Source organism: Triturus cristatus, chromosome 4_2 (assembly GCF_964204655.1).
Source record: "Triturus cristatus chromosome 4_2, aTriCri1.1, whole genome shotgun sequence".
Lineage (NCBI taxonomy): Eukaryota > Metazoa > Chordata > Amphibia > Caudata > Salamandridae > Triturus > Triturus cristatus.
In genome coordinates, this window is record NC_140586.1 from 436,129,165 (window position 1) to 436,148,013 (window position 18,849).

General features: G+C 44.5%; 1 protein-coding gene across 1 annotated transcript in view; it reads right to left on the minus strand.

The window, feature by feature from the left end:
* LOC146834536 (deoxyribonuclease-2-beta-like) overlaps positions 1-18,849 on the minus strand; it is a 278,688-nt gene that overhangs the window by 92,908 nt on the left and 166,931 nt on the right. The window contains exon 4 of the mRNA XM_085600118.1: positions 13,121-13,282. Coding sequence (XP_085456244.1) covers positions 13,121-13,282 — 162 coding nt within the window. The remainder of the gene's footprint in view (positions 1-13,120; positions 13,283-18,849) is intronic.

Genomic DNA, 18,849 nt, shown 5'->3' on the forward strand with positions numbered 1-18,849 from the left:
AAAGACTGGATCAAGGCAGGTTGTGCCCCAAGAGAAACAGACCATGTTTGGGTCTATAGAGATGGCAGACCAGTCATGCCAAACTCTATGCTGTCGACAATGGCAAGGATGTATCATGGCCAGGGACATTTGGGAAGGGATGCGATGATCAGGTCTTTTAAACAGACTTGGTACAATGCAAAGTTCAGGACAATTGCAGAGAGCATCTGTCAGAGATGTTTGATTTGCCAGCAATTTAACACTGGGAAAAAGACAGTGGTGAGTCTGGGAACGATAGGTAGAGAAGGTGGTCCTTTCACGAGAATGCAGGTAGATTTCATTGAAATGCCCCAAGTGAACAGACTGAGGTATGTTCTAGTGGTAGTCTGTTTGTTCTCAAGATGGGTGGAGGCCTATCCGACTAGGAGAAATGATGGAATAACAGTGGCAAAGTTACTGTTAAGAGAGTTGATTCCTAGGTACGGGTTTCCAGTAACGATTGAGTCTGATAGAGGTGGACACTTCTATAATGAGCTCATGAGTTTGATTTGTGAAGCATTGGGCATACAGCAAAAGCTACATTGTGCATACAGGCCAGAGGCTTCTGGTGTTGTTGAACAGATAAATGGCACAATCAAGAACAGGATTGGTAAGATGTGTTTAGCCACTGGAATGAAATGGCCTGATGTCTTGCCTCTAGTGCTAATGACTATTAGATCTTCTCCAGATAGAACTACTGGGTTGAGTCCGCACGAGATTTTGATGGGACGTGCAATGCGTCATGCATTTGTACCTGTCAATAAGTTGATGACAATAACTGATGACATGATTTTGGATTACTGTAAAGGCCTGGCTGACGCAGTTCATTCTGTGTTTAACCAGGTTGGAGAAGAAGCTACCACACTTGAGAAGAAGCAAGCTCATGATCTGAGTCCAGGGGACTGGGTGAGGATTAAAGTACACAGAAGAAGAAATTGCTTGGTTCCAAGGTGGGGAAGGCCAAGACAAGTTATTTTGACTACGACAACTGCAGTGAAGTGTGCTGGTGTGAAAAACTGGGTACATGCGAGTCATACTCTGAGAGTTCCAAACCCAAAGGATGGGACTGGCAAGGAGTATTTTGAAGAATCAGATTCCAGTGATGATGAAGACCCAGAACCAGTGAGAAAAAATCAAAGTTCAGGAAAAGAAGCAGAAAAGACTTCAAGAGAACCATTGAGAGTCTCAGAAGGGAGATCAGATTCTGTAAGAGAGCCTGAAGTTCCAAAAAGCAGTGGAGGAAAAAGAAGAGAAAAGAGTAATTCCACAGAGACTACTCCGGAATCAGAAGAGGAGATTGAAGAACCACTTGAGATTATACCTGAAGAAGTAGGGTCAGAAGAAGATAGAGAGGGACAGATTGCGGAAGACCCCCGAGGAGGTGTAGGGAACATTTCTGATAAGCTAGGTGAAGGGACAAGTAGACAGCAAGAAGATTGCGTGTCGGAGACTCGAGGAGGGAAAGAAGTAGGGAAGTCTCAAACAGTGGTGAAAAAGAAAACTGCTGAAGAACAAGAGGCATTTGAAACAGAATCAGATGAAAGTGAGAATGAAAAATCAGAAGGTCGAGTTCTGAGAAAGAGAACTTGGATTGGAGAAAGAAATAATACAGAAAAAGGTTGTAAGAGGAGATTTTTGGCCTAACAACAGAGTAAAGAGGCTGAGATACAGACTGATAAGAGCAAATACATCGAAAGCTGAACAAGTGAATGAGGTGTCGAGTCAAAACGAAGTAAAAAGAAAGGAGCAAAAGGAGTCAAGAGAACCCGAGGAGATAAAGAGAATTAGAAGACCCAACCAAAAGTACAGATCACCGGAATGGTCTTATGTGGCACTGTCTGAAGGAGGAGAAGAAGAAGAAACAGTGAATCGAGACAATCCGGAGGGGATCTTGAGAAAAGTGGTTGAGGAAAAGGAAAAATCTGTTGGAATCTTAAAAGTTATCCTGACTGACATTGGAGAAGAGTCGGATGCACAGGATGTTGTTGATGATCTGATACAATTTGATGTTGCTGAAGAAGAAGGAGTGAAAAGTGATGAATATCCAAATTGAGTGAACTGAAGAAATCACTTGGAGAAAAGTGAAAAGGAGAAAGTCTGAAATTTAGCTGTCTGAAGTGATCCAGAAATAAAGAGTAATACAGTAGTGGAGTAGTAGAGGCTAAGTCAAAAGACACGGTCAAAGTAGTAAAATGGCTAACATAGAGAATAATCAAAGTAGATGTGCCTTCTTGAAAAGATGGTGTAGAATGTGCTGTTGCTGTACTGGATTATTGATGCTACTATGGGGTGTTTTAGCTTTATTAGTTACATTTAGAGTTACAATAGGTACATTTGAAATACATACTGAGAATGATACTAATGTAGAGAAAAGTTCACAAAAAGTAATTCCAACTAGAATTAGTAATACTTACATGCATAAAGATAGGTCAATTAATGATTTTTCTAGCAATGTTTTTTCGAAATTGTTGTACGAATATGTGAAGACAATGGAAGTGAGGGATTGTTACGTTTGTATGCAATTACCTGCATCCGTTTCAGAGGGTGTTACTTATCACCATTTACCAGCTACGTATGGAATTTCTTGTAGTGTGTTAAGTAGTGTTTTTTATTTGCTAGGGAAAATAGATTATGAGATATCTAACAAAGATAGTATTTTTGGGCAATTGCCTATGAATGAAAAGCTGAATCCAGTTTAAGAAGCTAACATTTTTGGTGAGATTTTTATTGAAAAAGAAGAATTAACATTAGATTACATTTTTAAGAATAATTTAACTTGCAGTTTGAAAGAAGAGGAGAAGGCTTTCCTAAACATGGTGGAGGAAAGGAGATTGAGCATGCATGAAAAGGCAGGGAAATATAAAGTGAGTGAGACAATTTGGGACATTGAGATGGGAAAAGAATTGAGAAATGGAGCTAATCCAACTTTAGCTTTAGATGCACCACAGAAGGGTAAGCTGTGCATTACAAGAAGGAAATCCCAATATGATACATACTTTGTTGGGACTAGTGAGTGTCATGATACATACTTCATTGCGACAGGATGGGGTTTTAGAGGAGGAGAGGATCCAGTTTTCCCAGGAGTGTATTATGTTTGTGGGAACAAGGCTTATTACAAGTTGCCTGATCATTGGTATGGCACGTGTTATGTGGGCCTGGTCTTTCCAAAGATTTTTCATATAGATAGAATAGAAGATGTAGAACATATTAATTTACTAACACGTTTTAAGAGAGAAACTTGGTCAGAAATAGTGGGTGACATTTTTGGAGCTTTAATTCCAGCAGTGGGAATTTCTTTGAATGCATATGGAATTCGGAAACTGTCAACAGTGGTGGATCGCTTATCGACAAATACCGCTGGAGGGTTTGTTTTGGTGAATACGGAATTGATTGCCGTACGTGCCATGTCTATGCAAAATCGACTTGCCCTTGATATTCTATTAGCTAAGGAGGGTGGGGTCTGTGGAATATTGAAAGTTCAACATTGTTGCACTTACATTCCAGACGGAAGCAAAGACCTGAAGGTCTATATCAAAAATATTACTGATTTGCATGAAGAATTAGTACCACTGGAAGCTGAGAGTATTTGGACTAAAATAGCTAATAAAATAGTTACTGTTAAGAGTTTTATTGCAAAAATAGGTAGTACTATTATAGGTAAGATATTGTTTCCTTTGACTTGTATAATTGTTGCTTTATTGATACTAAAATTGGTGTGTTTGTGTTGTAAAAACAGGGGAGGGAAAAAGAAATTAATTAAAAGAAATATTGAAAGGAGAAATAAAAGAAAAAGAGATCCACAAGAAATAGAATTAGAAGAATTGAGGGAGAGTGTTTATTTGGAGACAAAGAGGGATGATGAAAGGGAGTCTGGTGTCTAGTGTTGTGAAAAAAGAAAAAGACATTTCCAGTTTCTCCTAAAAATTGGGATTAAAGTTTACTAATTTTTTTTTTTGGGTTGTTTATTTGGTGATAATATCACCAAAGGGGGGATTGCTGGAGCAGAGTTTTCTGTTGAAAATCTATTGGGTTTTTTAAGCTCTGGTTTGTCTATTGTCGAAAGAAATTAAAATTATTAATTTATAATTACTAATTATTTGTTTTGTGTAAATGTTCTAATTAACCAATACGAACTAATAAGAGAAAACTACACGTGGGGATGCATTTGTGTTGTTTACTAATAATGTGCATGTTTTAAATGTTGCTGAGTGCTGTTTATTTTAAAGCACAAAAACGCTTTTTAAATGTCGTGTACTAATGCTTTTCTTGTGTTGCAAAGGCTAGATAATTACATACACATAAGGGTATTAGTGGGGTTAACACTGTTTAATCACTATGCTGTGGTAACGTTGTTTTTGTCTCTTTTAATTAAGATGGTACGTTTTGGCCTAGTGAAAAATGGCTACCGTTTAAAGCCTACATTCGAGTGCTGAGATTTTGATGAGAAGGCCTTGCTGAACATGGTCGAGAGTCATCTGACCACAGTCTTCGCCTGGTTAAAAGTTTTCCGTGAGGACAGCAGCTTTGGCGGACATCCAAATGTCCTTGGAAGACAAAGGAGCCACAATGAAATTGTGATCACCATGCTGGTTCCGAGGAAATATGAACATGAAAAAGAAACATTTTCAAGATTTAGTTCCGTCTTCCGTCTTTTTATTTTTGTGATTTTTTCTGAGCGGAGATTTTCCAAATGTAGCGATGCTTCCTTTCCTGCTCGCTCTGGATATCTAAAACATTTTATGTTGCCTTCTTTTGTTAAATTTATTATAAATATTGTTAGCTTAGAGAGGGTTTGGTCATTGCATTTTGGATTCTGAGGCCACTTCTTTCCGAACTTGCGTTGGTGAGGATGATGCTGTGAGGACGGTGACCTAAGAGACTTCTATTGAGAGACCTGTCCTGACCCATTTATGACATCTAGCTAGAATAGGTAATTATGAGAATAATGATTTTGCTTTTGAATTGATTTTCTTTGAACTAATTTTATATAAATTACCATTATTTGAGATACTGTGTTGGTGGTTATTTCTTGTCAATTATTGAGTACTCTATTTTGATTATTGTTGATTATTATTGGTTAAATCATGACTCAAGACAGTGTCAATTAGGTCTTATCGACCATAAGTGTAGATGCAGGGTGTTTAGAAGGTTTTCTTCCCACAGGTTCAGTGCTGATAGAGTAATTTGAGTGTATGTTAGTAAAATGGGCCCAAGCGTATGATGAGTGTTTGTGCGTGTATCTGTGAATTTACTCTATCCGTGGAAGTAGGGAGAATTTGTACACCCCAATCTGCACCATAGTCAGTGATTGCTAAAGGCCACTGGGCTCAGTTGGTAGTCCTGCTGCGCCCTGGCAACGTCGGGTTCTGCTATCCCAGTTCAATTTTATTTGAACTATTCCCACTAGTAATCGCACCAGCTGGGGATGAATACGAAGCGCAAATGTGGGACACCCAGGTATTCTCAGGGATTCCTGTGTTATGATGAGGATCTTGAACCAAGACCAGCCTGTTTATCTCACCACAAAATTGTTTTATGTTGATTTTCTTCCCGGACATGAAGAGTTTATCAAATATTCCTGACTGGTAAATCTTTTTTGCTTGCCCGCATTCTTTGTTGTAAGTTTTTCTCAGCTGCTGAAGTGCTGTCCTATTGAGCACTTTACCTATTTTTGCATTCCGAGAGAGCATTCCTACTTCTCCATTGATTTGGTTCTCTATTTCACGCAGCTTTTTCATATAACATGTCTGTCTTTGGGCCGTAGGGAGGCTGGTTCGTCTTACTGGTTGAAGTTGATAATTGGACCGGTTGGAAATGCAATGAGTAGGTCCTCCCATGTATGGTATCCTGCATCTTTGGTTTTGCCCTGGGCGTTATCTGAGAGGATGTAATTCAGGGCTATGATTTGCTCCGCATCTGACTCGTCAAGTTACAACATTTAGGAAGTGAGCTCAAGCCAGTCATTGCTGTCAGATGAAAGGATGCAAATTCTATTTTGAATACTTGGGGAAATTGATCACTTTCAGGACGGGGCCTCGAGTTTGAATGACTTAACCAGGGAAAATGATTAGCTATTTATTAAAAGGTAATCAATGATTGAGCGGGTCCGACCATTGAAAAAGGTTATTTCTGCCGGCTCATCCTCTTTAATGTTGGCGTTCAAAAGTTTTAAGCCTTGACTTTCTATCTTTTGACCTACATTGAAAGATAAGTCTGCTTAGTTACTTGCTTTGCTGTGAGGGAAATGAATTTGAAATAAATGGGTTTTGAAAAAGTCTGATGTTAAAGTCCTATGCCACTATAAAATGAAAAATGTGATGTAATTTTTGCAGAGTTTTTATTAGTGCTCCCAGGTTGAGGTCCTCGCTGTCTTGTCTGCATGGATGGATGGATACCTTTAGATGGAAGCCGGCCTTCAGAGATTCATGTTTACCTTTAGTTTCTACTTTGGTAGACTGTAGCACCCCTGCCCCTAGGAGTATGTTTTCCAGTAGCCATTTGTATTTTGTTTAAATGAATGCGGAGAGGCCCCCCCTCGGGTGGTGTTCCATATACCATATTACTTTAGTTAGATTCAGGCTCCATGTTTCCTGTAATAATATGATATAAACATATTGAAGGTAGTCCATTGTTTCAATATCCAGGGGAATTTTGTCAAATACATGTACATTCCAGGAACAGATTTTAATGTGGTCTGGCTCAAGTGAAACTTGCTGTTTATCAGGACCAACTGTGGTCTAAAGCTTGCAGCAGCCAGGACCATTCTTGAGTTTTCTCACCCGTAGTAAAAATTATGAGGTGCCTTGAGGGCCCTTTTTCCATTGATTTCACTATTGTTAGCTTTGGCAGGTTAGTAGTGGAAACTCTACCCCCAAGGTGCCTCTCGGGATGACATGTCTATTAGCTGGACATCTTAATCTGGGCAGTTTTAAGATTGAGTTAATAGGAGGCAGGTTTGTATGTAGCACAGGGCCTGGGTATTTTAGTGGCCTCCCTTTTAACTCGATCCCTCATTTTGTTATGTTATGTTATGTTAACAAGAATTTGTAGAGCGTACATACACCCGGAGGTTTCATGGCGTTTAAATTGTCATGATAGAGCACTGCGGACAAACTAATTACAAGAAGGTGCAAACAGCTGTGTTTTCAAGGCCTTTCTGAAATGCAGAAGATTGTTTTGCAAACAGATGTCAAGAGGTAACGAGTTCCATAGACCAGGTGCGAGGTATGAAAATCTGCACCCTCCCTGGAGTTTCCGTTTAATGGTTGGAGGGGCAAATAACATGAGGTTGCCAGACCGTAAAGACCGTCGTGGTATGTATTTAATGATCAAGTTGCTGAGAAATTTAGGGCTCTTACAATGTAGAGATTTGAAGAGGAGGCAGCCAATTTTGAAGGCTGCCCGTTGAGCAATCGGAAGCCAGTTTAGTTTAGCCAGAAGAGGGCTAGCAGAATGCCACTTGGGTTGCCTGAATATCAGTCTGGCTGCCTGGTTCTGTATCATTTGAAGACGTTTAAGCAGAAATAAGGGTAGGCCAAAGTAGATAGAATTACTAAAATCAAGATGCAAAAGTACAAGAGAGATCACCGCCTGAATGAGAGCCGAGGGGTGAGAAGGTGAGCGATTTTTTTGAGTTTCCGCAACTGAAAGGCACATGAGGAAACTACGGACCCCACTTGTCCCCTGAGCGGGAGGTCAGCGTTCAAAATCACTCCAAGGCTTTTTACAGATGGGGAGGGGGGGTGGGGGGGGGGGGGGGGGGTTCTGGGGATCCGAGATTATTAGGCCAAAATTGAGGGTTCCTGCAAATGAAGCACTTGGTTTGTGGTTTGCGATGTCACTTGTAGCCCAAGTAGCCAAGATTTCTTCTCAGTCACTTAAATCGGGATGTAGTTGAACTTCTATTGCTTTTAAGTGATATGAGTTAAGGTGCCCAAGTCCGCTGATTTCCTTTGTTAGTTTCAAAACCGCACCTCTATTAAAAATGTCAAATGCCCCTTTTGATGTATAATGTGGGATGAACATTAATTTTGGAGGTGAGGATTTCTGGATAGTTCCCTGGTTCGATTCTCCCTATAGTTTTATCCAGATCTGTAGCATGTCCTAGTGGAGGGTCACACCTTCTGCTTCAAGTGCTGCATGGTTGGCACGATTAGATGTCTGGAATTTTGCTTCTGTCGTGTTAAACCTGTTGCACTCTGTTGCAATGGGAGGGTTCTCCTTCAGGGTTTCAGTGACCAATACTGACTCTGAGCTCGTAGTCCCTTAGTTTTCAAAGCACGGTACATCGGCCAGTTCTTGTTTGCCTTGTTTGCACTGAGTAATCTGCAAACTATCCTCGCTTTCTGCTGCAGATGTTCGGACATTGACCACAAATTGTTTACCTTGGGTAGTCAGCAGGTTGTCTTTGCTCTGTACTTTGACCAGGGGTGGCGTTCCTGTTTGCTCATAGTTAGAATCTATAGTTTAGTTGTCGCCTCCTTCTTTCTTATGAAAGAATAATTGTTAAATGCCATGTTGTTGGTGTACGTTTAGTTTGTTCTGCATTTTCTGTTCTCTTTTTGTTTGAGTGGCTACTTTGATGCTAATCTCTTTCTGGGCAGTTAGTGAAAATGCAGTTTCTTGCTTAGCCAGATAGATGTGTTTCAGTGTTGCCAACCTTAATGTACCCTGGCCTGAAGTGAACTGGCACTGGACTTGCAGTGTTTATGTCTGGTGCAATTTGTGATGAGGAACTCTGGAGTGGTAATGTTGAGTTCACTGGAGCCACAGAAGTTGGGGATAGATAAGGTGGATCCTTTTCCTTTGCCCAGAATTTCCCGGTGGACTTTTTAATTGAGTTTTGACTTGTAAAATTTCTGACAAAATGTTCTGCAATGCCTGCAACTTGTCAAGCAAAGTGGCGCGTTGACAAGGAGTTTGTTGCATGTAGCAATTATCCTGGGAACTGTGGATCAGATCATTCAGTAACTGCAGTTTTCTATCAATACTGGATACATAGATGGTGAGTGTGTTGAGGAGGTATACCTGGATTTCCTGTTTGTCATATTGGAAACAGACAGGTGATGAAATTGCCTCAATTGTGTTTAGAAGTGCTATCCAGATAGAGCCCGGTAACTTTCCATTATTTCGAGAGAGTGTCAAATTATGTCACGTTCCTCCTCCACAATCTTTTGGGACTTTTACTCAGGGACCTCCTTGCACAGACTTTTGACAGTGGTGCGTTGTTATTTGATTAAAGATCATGAAGCTCATTGCTTAGTATCAAAGTTTTAAAATTCATGTCCAAATTGGACTTAAAGGAGATTAAGCTTCATACAAAAAAATGTTTGTGTAGAGCGTTGGACTGTGCCTTTGGGTGAGAAATGGGCTCAAGCTAACTATGGTGGAATCAGGGCTCTGCCCTTTTTTCTACTGATGTGGAGGACAATTGTGCTAAGCCTAATTCTTCCCCTTGAAGGTCTTGTGGATTGTCCAAGAATTCTATCAGTGATCGATCTTGTGATTTACAGAGTTTGAAATGATTGTTTATGCTGACGTTTCCTGTGGGGCTGAGATTGTCCAGGTTGCTTGTTGCTCTGGGCGGGGGGTTATGTTGTGCTGCCCTGGGTCACCCCTTAGTTCCCTGGACCCCATGTTGAAACCATGTGCATTTATTTGCGTTTGATTTTGTTTGCCAATTAAAGGAGAGCCTGTCTCTGCTAGGGCAATTTGATTTGTGAAACTTGCTTGGAGGTTGCTTATAGTTTTATCAACATTTGTCTGAACTTGTGAGCCGTCACAGTGCACTGATTGGCAGATTAGGCGAGTTTTGCCAGAAGATAGAGGGCAGTGCTGGGCAATAGTTACAGCAACTATTGCGGCGGGCTGCAGATGGGTCTATTGACTGCTAGCTACTGAGCCAGCTGGCCAGTGGGCTGTGGAATGGTGGTCTGCAGGGTGCAGGGAGGATGTACTGATAGCAGCCTTGTAGGCTTGTGAAGCCTGTAGGACTAATGGCAGGAAGCCACTTGGATATTCTCTTTCCCTTTCCCTCTTCTCGTCGACACTTATGCCCCCACCCAGGCGCCCACCGCTAAGTGCTTTGGCGCACACAGCTTCGAGCTTCAGGTGCCCAGTAGCCAAGCTCCCAGTGCTCACCTTGCTTGATTCCTGGACAGAAATCCGCTCCTAAAACTGACACGGCAGCTGCAACTGAAACCAGGTGGGGTTGAAATGTGAATGAGGAGCGGTGCCCTTTTCCTTTCAACAAGACCTCCTCCTGTTTAGAGTCACATTGCACCGGCCCCCACTCTATCCTCTATTGGCTCTAGAATTTCATTGTGTGCAGGCTTTAATGTTGGTGTTAAGTCCTTGGGTTCAAGGATGGGTCCTGGCAGATGAACAGGTATCACATGGGAGCTTGCTGGGAAAAGCACCTGTTAAACGTACCCAGTCGTAACTGGCCTGCTTCTGCCGGGACCCAGGCTCTCTCTCTGCAGAGATTGACTACAGCCTCTGCGCTTGCCTTGTCCATCCTGATAGTCAATCCAAGTGCTGTCTCCTGCTATGGTTCTCAGAGTGTTGCTCTTGCCCACCGCAATTTGGTCCTGCTGTTTAACCACTCGGCTGAGACACAGTGGGCGGCATGCATGTCACCTGCTCTGCGGAGCAGCTGCTACCGCAATGATGCTCGTGGGACGAGAGAAAAGGGAATCCTCACTGCCACAGAACCTTGGCTTCCTCTCCCCTTCTGGAATCTGATGCTGGGTTAGTACCAGCCGAGTCCATAAAGTGTTTCTGGGGTCAGAGGCGAGATGGCGGTGATGCTGAAACACCACGATCAGGGCAAGCAGCAGTTGCAGCGGCAGACAGCAGCTTCAGTGCAACACACAGACTCAGGGCCTGCCCCCAGCATTCTGACATCTGACTTAAAGAATGCGTAAAGTGTACATGGGTAGTAGGATTAAGTAAGTAAGTGCTTCAAAGCACAAAACGCCAACTGTGGTTATTTGATCATTCTGGACCAGGACAAAGTCACAAGCTGAGTTAGATACAGGGATCAAGTTAGGCCTGCTGAACAAAGTATAATAAATCCTGGTTGCGGAGCGTTGCGAGGTCCAAAGCGGAGGATGTGTCACGCAGCAGCGCTTGTGAGGAGCTGTGAGGCTGGGATGTGAGGACCTGTATTGACGATGCATAACACAGCAGCGGATCCGAGGAGATGTGTGGTCCTGTGTCAGGGATGTGCTGCACAGTGGCGGTTATGATGCAGTTGTGAAACAATGCTTCACCACTGCTTCCGGTTTGCTAAGACCACAATTTGGCTGGCGAAGTATCTTCAGGCCCACTTCTAAGGGTCCAAGACTGGGATAACACCATTTGGAACTCACAGCAGGAAGGGTCCAGGTACAAGATTCAGGGTGGTTGGAGCCTTTTCTCTCTCTGGGTTACTTATCAGGAGGCCAGCCAACTGGCTCTCGGAGTCACTTTGGTGGTTCTGGATTTAAGATGCAGGTCCAGTCCATCTCACTCAGGCAGCAGGGCAGCAAAGTAGCACAGCAGTTCCTTTTCTGAGTCATCCATAGGTTTCTATGTGAACTGAAGAGTTGAGTCTGATTGTCCACTATTTAAAAATGGTGGCCCCTTTGAAGTGAGAGAAGCATCTTGAGTCCTCCCCTTGTGGAGATGTCTGGAATTTCCTGCCTTCCTGTCCTGGCCCCATCTTGTCTGGGGCACAAAAAACTGGAATGAAACACTTTATGAGTATGCTGAGGATGTGCAAGTGCGGTTTGTGACAGCTCCCCCCGCCATCAGGTCAGAGATGGCCCATCCTGCCAACATCTATTCCTCCTTTGTCTCAGTGTCTGGGAGCAATACACAAATACCAACTTCCAGCTACACCTAGTCATGTGACCCAAGATACAGGCTGCAGACACTAAATTGTTGAGACAAGAAAATGCCAACTTTCTAAAAGTGCCACTTTCAGAATTGAGGACTTAAAAAACAAATTTACTATTAAAGAGGGTTTTAAATTACAATTTTACAGAAGCCAAACTACCTGCTCCCAATTGAAAGTTATCACTTATTAAATGTAATAAGGTAACCCTATGTTATCCTACGGGAAAGACAGACCTTGCATTAATGAAAAACAAACTTCCGAGTTTTTCACTACCATGGCATGTAAACGTTTAAGAGTACATGCCCAACTTTCTAAATTCACAGCACCCTGCCCTGTGGGCTGTTTAGGGTCTACCCTATTGAGTGGTATATGTAGTAAAAACGAAGGTTTAGGCCTGGCAAAAGGTTTATTTTGCCAGTTCTCAATTGCAGTTTAAAACTGCACACAAAGCCTGCAATGGGAGGCCTGACACATGTTTTATAAATCAACTTAAGTGAGTGGCACAATAAGTGTTGCAAACCCACTAGTAGTATTTCATTTACAGGCCTTAGGTAAATGTAGTGCCACTTTACTAGGGGCTTACGAGTACATTTAATGTGCCAATTGGGTGTAAGCTAATTTTACCATGATCAAAGGGGAGAGCCCAAGCACCTTAGCACTGTTTAGCAGTGGTAAAGTACATATAGTCTTAAAATCCAAGAAAAACGGGTTCAGAAAAAAATTGGGTGAAGGCAAAATATTGTGGGATGACCCTGGAGAGAGGGCCAAATCCAACACGCTCAACCTAGGCATTTTCTCCCTGAAGCAGTTTTCTGTCTTTATGTCATGTATTGTTTTGTAACAGATATACAGACACAGATCAGTTAGATACCGTGGAAATATATTTTGACTAACGTGAATTTTGCAAAAAATAAATAAATAAAATTGCACACACCCCTTCTTACATCCTGTAAGATATGTATTTCATAACAACAATTACACATTGAAGCTCCTTTAAGAGATGGTCTTCAATTCCAGCGAACTAAGTCCCTGATTACGATGTCTGTTGGAGTTACCTCCAAAGACATTGCTGCAGATGGGGAGTGGTCGCAAACTTCCATTTTTCAATGGGAAATTGTGCAGAGGGCCAAAACTGCCCTTGTCACAAGCTCCCTTTGAAAAATTGAAGTTTTTACACATTACTGCAGTTTTAAAGATGAGCAGATTGGGTGCCATTCTTACCTATCACTGAATACTGTTCATATTTGTAAGTGACGCAGATGACAGTCTGGCCGTTCTTCTTCCCGGAGGATGGATAACTGTAACCGTTTTCAGGAAATGGAGGGAACCCAGGAATACTGTGAATCAGCCAGAAACCCTGTGATTTATCGAACAGGAGGCATCCTGTCAAAAAGAAACATCTTTCAGGTATTTTTTTTTAAACTTTTTTTTTAAGGAAGTAGAAACGACAAGAAAGCTGCATATTACAAGATTAAACAGAACAATATGCATGAAACACTATGGAATTCTATTCTCTTAACAATTAGCAATTATTTCTAAACTGGTAACACCTACTCTGCCTCTTCTGCTTTTAAAACTATTTATGACTGTTAGACCTGTCAGCCCTAGGGTGCTCTGCCCGTTTTTTTTGCCCTTGTTGCCTCATTTTTTTCCGCCATCTTTTTGTTGGCCCTAGGTCTCTGGGCGCCTTACCACTGCTAAACAGTGCTGAGGTGCAGGTGCTCTCTCCTAACAACATGGCTGCCACAGGCCCCTGCTACTACGGAGTGGCCATTGCATACGCATACTAGTGGTTAGGAGCAGACTGGGACATTCTTATACAGTATCTTTTTCCATCCCGCCTTTTTGTCCCATAGACTATTATGTGGAAGCTCCTGGAACCTTCCAGCCCTGGGAGGGATTTTGCTTTGCCGCCTTTGCAGGAGGGTCACCTGACCTGGGGGTATAAGAGGAAAGGAGGGAAACCTGACTAGTCAGTTGGGGCACCACTGGACCTGGGGGAACCTCTGCCGGAGCGTAGGCAGTTGGGCCTAGGGGAGAAACCCACACTACTGGGACTGACTGAGTCTAGGCCCTGCTGTACCCAAGTTAGATGAGAGACTCTGCCTGCCTGCTGATCTTGCCTGGTGAGGGGGCAACCCAGGGGACCGTCTCCAGTGTGCTGCAGGGACCCACCCTGCCAGTCAACTCAACCCCCTTCTCCCCCTTCTAAGCCTACCAGGGAGACCTGCCCTCTTCTTCTCCCCCTCCAAGATAAGTGCTGCCCTGAAACTTGGACTGTCGTGGTGCACTCTGCAGGACCAACAGGTAAAGCGCTGTGTCCATCTAGCGCTGTGCTGCCAGGACGGTGCCCCCAAGAAAGAAGTTGCCTGCTGTTACGCACTGAGTCACACCCACAGCGCTCTCTCCCTGCTCCAGGACTGAATTGCGGCTGTGCCCCCCCTGCCTGCACATGGTGCCTGTTGGATGTGGTGCCTTTCAAGCGCTATGCCGTTTAAGCGCTATGCCCTCCAAGCGCTATGCCCCTGTGAACGCTGTACCCTCTGAGCGCCGAGCCTGCTAGGCGCCGTGAGCCCTCAAGACACCGCCGCTGCCCCGGTACCTTTGGTCCGGCGGCGGGCCCCTGGAGGCGCTAGCTGCCATCACCGCCATGGGCCCCTACTCTGCAGGAGGAGCACGCTGCGCCCATCATCACCGCTGCGGCCCCAGCACCGCGATCGTGGAAGCACTTCCTGCCTGGATTCACTGCCGCAGCCCGGCACTGCTCGAGGACCCCGCTGCGGCCCCCAAGCCTGGGAGGGCCGCCGCGATCCAGTGGAAGGCCGCGCTGGGCCTCACCATGTGACAGGGGTGCCGGCCGCGTCACAGACCACACCCCCGCTTAACCCGCGCACCCATTGGCTGGTGAAGTCGCGCCCCCGGAAGGCCGCGCCTGGATTGGATGGAGCCCAGCGGCCACAGCAACAACGAGGGAGGGCTCAGAACCGGTGAGAACATCCCCGCGGGAGCTCCACGGTGAGGGGGAGCCCCTGGACTTCCCCCCGAACCCAGATGAGATTTTGAGGGCCGACTGAGGCCCTGGATACACAGGTAACCCCCCGGGGAAAGGTGGAAGGAGGGCGACAACCACCAGGGGAGGCGGGGCTGCTGTGGAGAGGCCCGCGTTCGCCCCTCTCTTCGCCAGGAACTTGCAACCGGGCCCCGGAGGCCCCACTTAGGCTGACTATTCCGCTGCTAGGGCTAGGGGGAAGCTAAGACGGCCCCTGAGGGGGTGTGTTGAGCATTCTTCGTGCTCTGGCCGGGTGCCTAAGTTAGCCGGTACCTGGGAATCACCTCTGGCCAGTCAAATGCAGTACCGGGGAGCCTGGGAACTACCTGCGATCCCCTGATACCTTGCTGTGATGAACTGACACCTGTTTTGACCCCAAAGTACATGCCCTGAGTTCCCCCCGCAATATTCCCCTAAATGAAGTTGCACCTGTGCTGGGGCTATAGTGAACTGCTTGTGGCCCAAAAAGGTTAATGGTGCTGTTTACTTGAATGCATTTGTGCCTGGTTGATCTAAATGAATTAATTGTTGCCCTGCTATTCACTGATTTACATAACTGAATGAAATGGTTGTTGCTCTATGATTATCGGATGTAGTTACCCGGATGAATTTACTGCTGCATTGCTAAGTAACCGCATTATTCCTGCAATGAGTTGATTCGCCCTGATTTGAAATAGATAAAGAATCTTGTTTTTACCAAACAACTTGGTGTGGTGTCCTTCATTGTGTGCACGTCAGTGAGTCTCGGTGGGTGAGTGCTGCACAACCGCTTTACACATTGCCTTCGGTTGCCTTCCTACCTCGCGCCAAGCTACCACGTCGGAATTGGTGACCCCAGTTCTAACAATGACCGATTCAAATTTTTTAAAAATTAGTCCAAAATGACGGCCACCACTGTTCAACCTGGAGGTTGGGAGAGCCATGGCAACCTCACTGGCTGACGAAACATAATCGAACACTAGCAATAGCAATCATATAGAGATCTGTGTTTACATTGAATATATATTCATCAGTCCCAAACTATATACACAGTACGAGTAGTCAGAGTAATATCAAATTATATTATATTGCCTAACTTTTTGGACACTCAATCCCAGAATACTTTTACAGCAATACAGTTTGCAAACCTGTTTTTTTGTGGCTGAGGAAGGTATTCAGGTAACTATTAGCGGCTTTTTGATGCACGTATGTAGCTGGCAAAGAATTGAGGGGCATTCAAGTATATTTACTGTTGCATTTTACACAAAACATAAACATAATACTTGATTTATAGACAATGCAGAAAATAAAACAGATACTGAAGCCCCACCTCACAAAACAAATCTGAAAGTCATTGAGATGGAGAATCCTAAGTATCACATACAAGATGGCTTTGTGAGTGGAGGGAAGGGAAGAAGGTGGGCAGGCATTGGTACTACTACTACTACTACTACTACTACAGCAGAGAGAGAACCAGATCAGTTTTTAACCATATCAAGGCTGTCTTTAATTACATGTTGGACCTAATGGATTTGTTTGGTGCTAGACCTTGATTTAAGTGCCTCTTGATGCATTTTTCTGGCTTTTCCTCATTTGGCAGTAGTATCTTGACAGCTGGTTCTGTTCAGGAGTGCACCTAGATAGAATTTGAGACGGATTTAGATATGCTTTACTTTTTGACCTCGTTGCTTTGCAAATTGTTTGAAATATTTTTATTCAGGGTAAAACCAAAGGGGATGATGGACGGAGTGTTGAACAAAGCAAGCACTCACCCTCAGTCAACTAATCTGGGTTTAATCCACATTCATTAGCTCACTCCGCCACCCCAGTTCAGACATGGCCATATGCAAATCAGTCTGACCCCGTGCCTCATTGGAATAGTCCAGCCCGAACTGCCAAGCCATGTCTTCCCTGGACCGGAAATAAGCATCCTGGGACCGGTTTCTGGCTAATCAGCCGTCATCAGCCAGGCTTGCTTGAATCCAGTGGCAAAGTGAGCAAGGGACTCACATCTGAGCATACCCTGCCAACTTAGGGCAAACAAAGCAAAACCAAAGGAGATGATGGACGGAGTGTTGAACAATGCAAGCACTCACCCCCAGTCAACTGATCTGGGATTAATCCATCATCATTCTTTAGCTCACTCCGCCACCCGAGTTCAGACATGGCCATATGCAAATCAGTCTGACCCCGTGCCTCATGGGAACAGTCCAGCCCGAACAGCCAAGCCATGTCTTTCCTGGACCGGAAACAAGCATCCTGGGACCGGTTTCTGGCTAATCAGCCGTCATCAGCCAGGCTAGCTTGAATCCAGTGGCAAAGTGAGCAAGGGACTCACGTCTGAGCATACCCTGCCAACTTAGGGCGAGCAAAGCAAAACCAAAGGGGATGATGGACGTAGTGTTGAACAATGCAAGCACTCACCCCCAGTCAACTGATCTTGGTTTAATCCATCATCATTCTTTAGCTCACTCCATCACCCCAGTTCAGACATGGCCATATGCAAATCAGTCTGATCCTGTGCCTCATGGGAACAGTCCAGCCCGAACTGCCAAGCCATGTCTTCCCTGGACCGGAAACAAGCACCCTGGGACCGGTTTCTGGCTAATCAGCCGTCATCAGCCAGGCTAGCTTGAATCCAGTGGCAAAGTGAGTAAGGGACTCACATCTGAGTATACCCTGCCAACTTAGGGCAAACAAAGCAAAACCAAAGGGGATGATGGACGGAGTGTTGAACAATGCAAGCACTCACCCCCAGTCAACTGATCTGGGTTTAATCCATCATCATTCTTTAGCTCACTCCGCCACCCCAGTTCAGACATGGCCATATACAAATCAGTCTGACCCTGTGCCTCATGTGGGAAGGGTGTGCCCAGACGTGGGTCCCGTGCTCTCCATGCCACTGGAATCAAGCTATCCTGGCTGAAGAGGGGTGAAACCCCCAAACCAGTCCTAGGATGCTTGTTTCCAGTCCAGGGAGGACCTGGCTTGGCAGTTCGGCTGGACTGTTCCCATGAGGCACAGGGTCAAGACTGATTTGCATATGGCTGAGTGCAAACTGGAATTGCATGGTGAGCAAGAAAAACGATGGAATTAGGTCCAGATCTCTGTACTGGGGTGAATGTATGACATTGTTCTGCATTCAGTCCATCAACTGTTGTTTTTGCATATTTTTATTCAGTCCAAGAGTGCCAGGGTTTGATTTGTTTGAAAAATCTCAAATTTAAAGATATTAAAATATATATATAAGACAGTTCATATTTTTCTTGCAGGTACCTGAAGGAATAGAGCAAAGATATAATTTTTATACAATTTGCAGATTGCATCAAGACCCTTGCAAGCCTATAAGAGGCACATTGTTCCATGGAATGTACCTTGCAAGTAAGACTCTTCTGCAATGGAGGATAATATGTTAATAGGGATTATTTGCTTTGTTTATGCCAAGCCTTTCAAACCTGAAACCCAGCATGAATTATGTTAAATGATATCCTTTGTAGTGGTTGGGATTGGTAAATATGATGGAGCAATCGGGGGCACTTCAGAATTTCAATTTCAAAATAATCATGCAGCTAAGGGGCCGATTCCGATCTCGCTCAGAAGGGCTCCGAACGCGATCCGGCCGTAATAAGAACGAGCCGTACGCGTGTACTCTGCCCGACTCGTACAGCTGTACGAGCGGGCAAGTACGATGCGAGAAATGCAAAATCGCCGACCGAATCGTTTCTGGGTCCGAACCACTCCGTACAACTCTTCTGCAAGTAAACCGTTCCGTGCAATGGAGGCGAATGCCGACCGAGCCAGTACGATGAAAGGCGTCGGACAGCCGGATCGAGCCGAAGTTTCCGGCTCGCAAAACGTCCGGGAAGCTGCCAGTGGGGGTCCGCGTCAGTCCCCCTGTCACCCGCAGCTTTATGACTCGGAC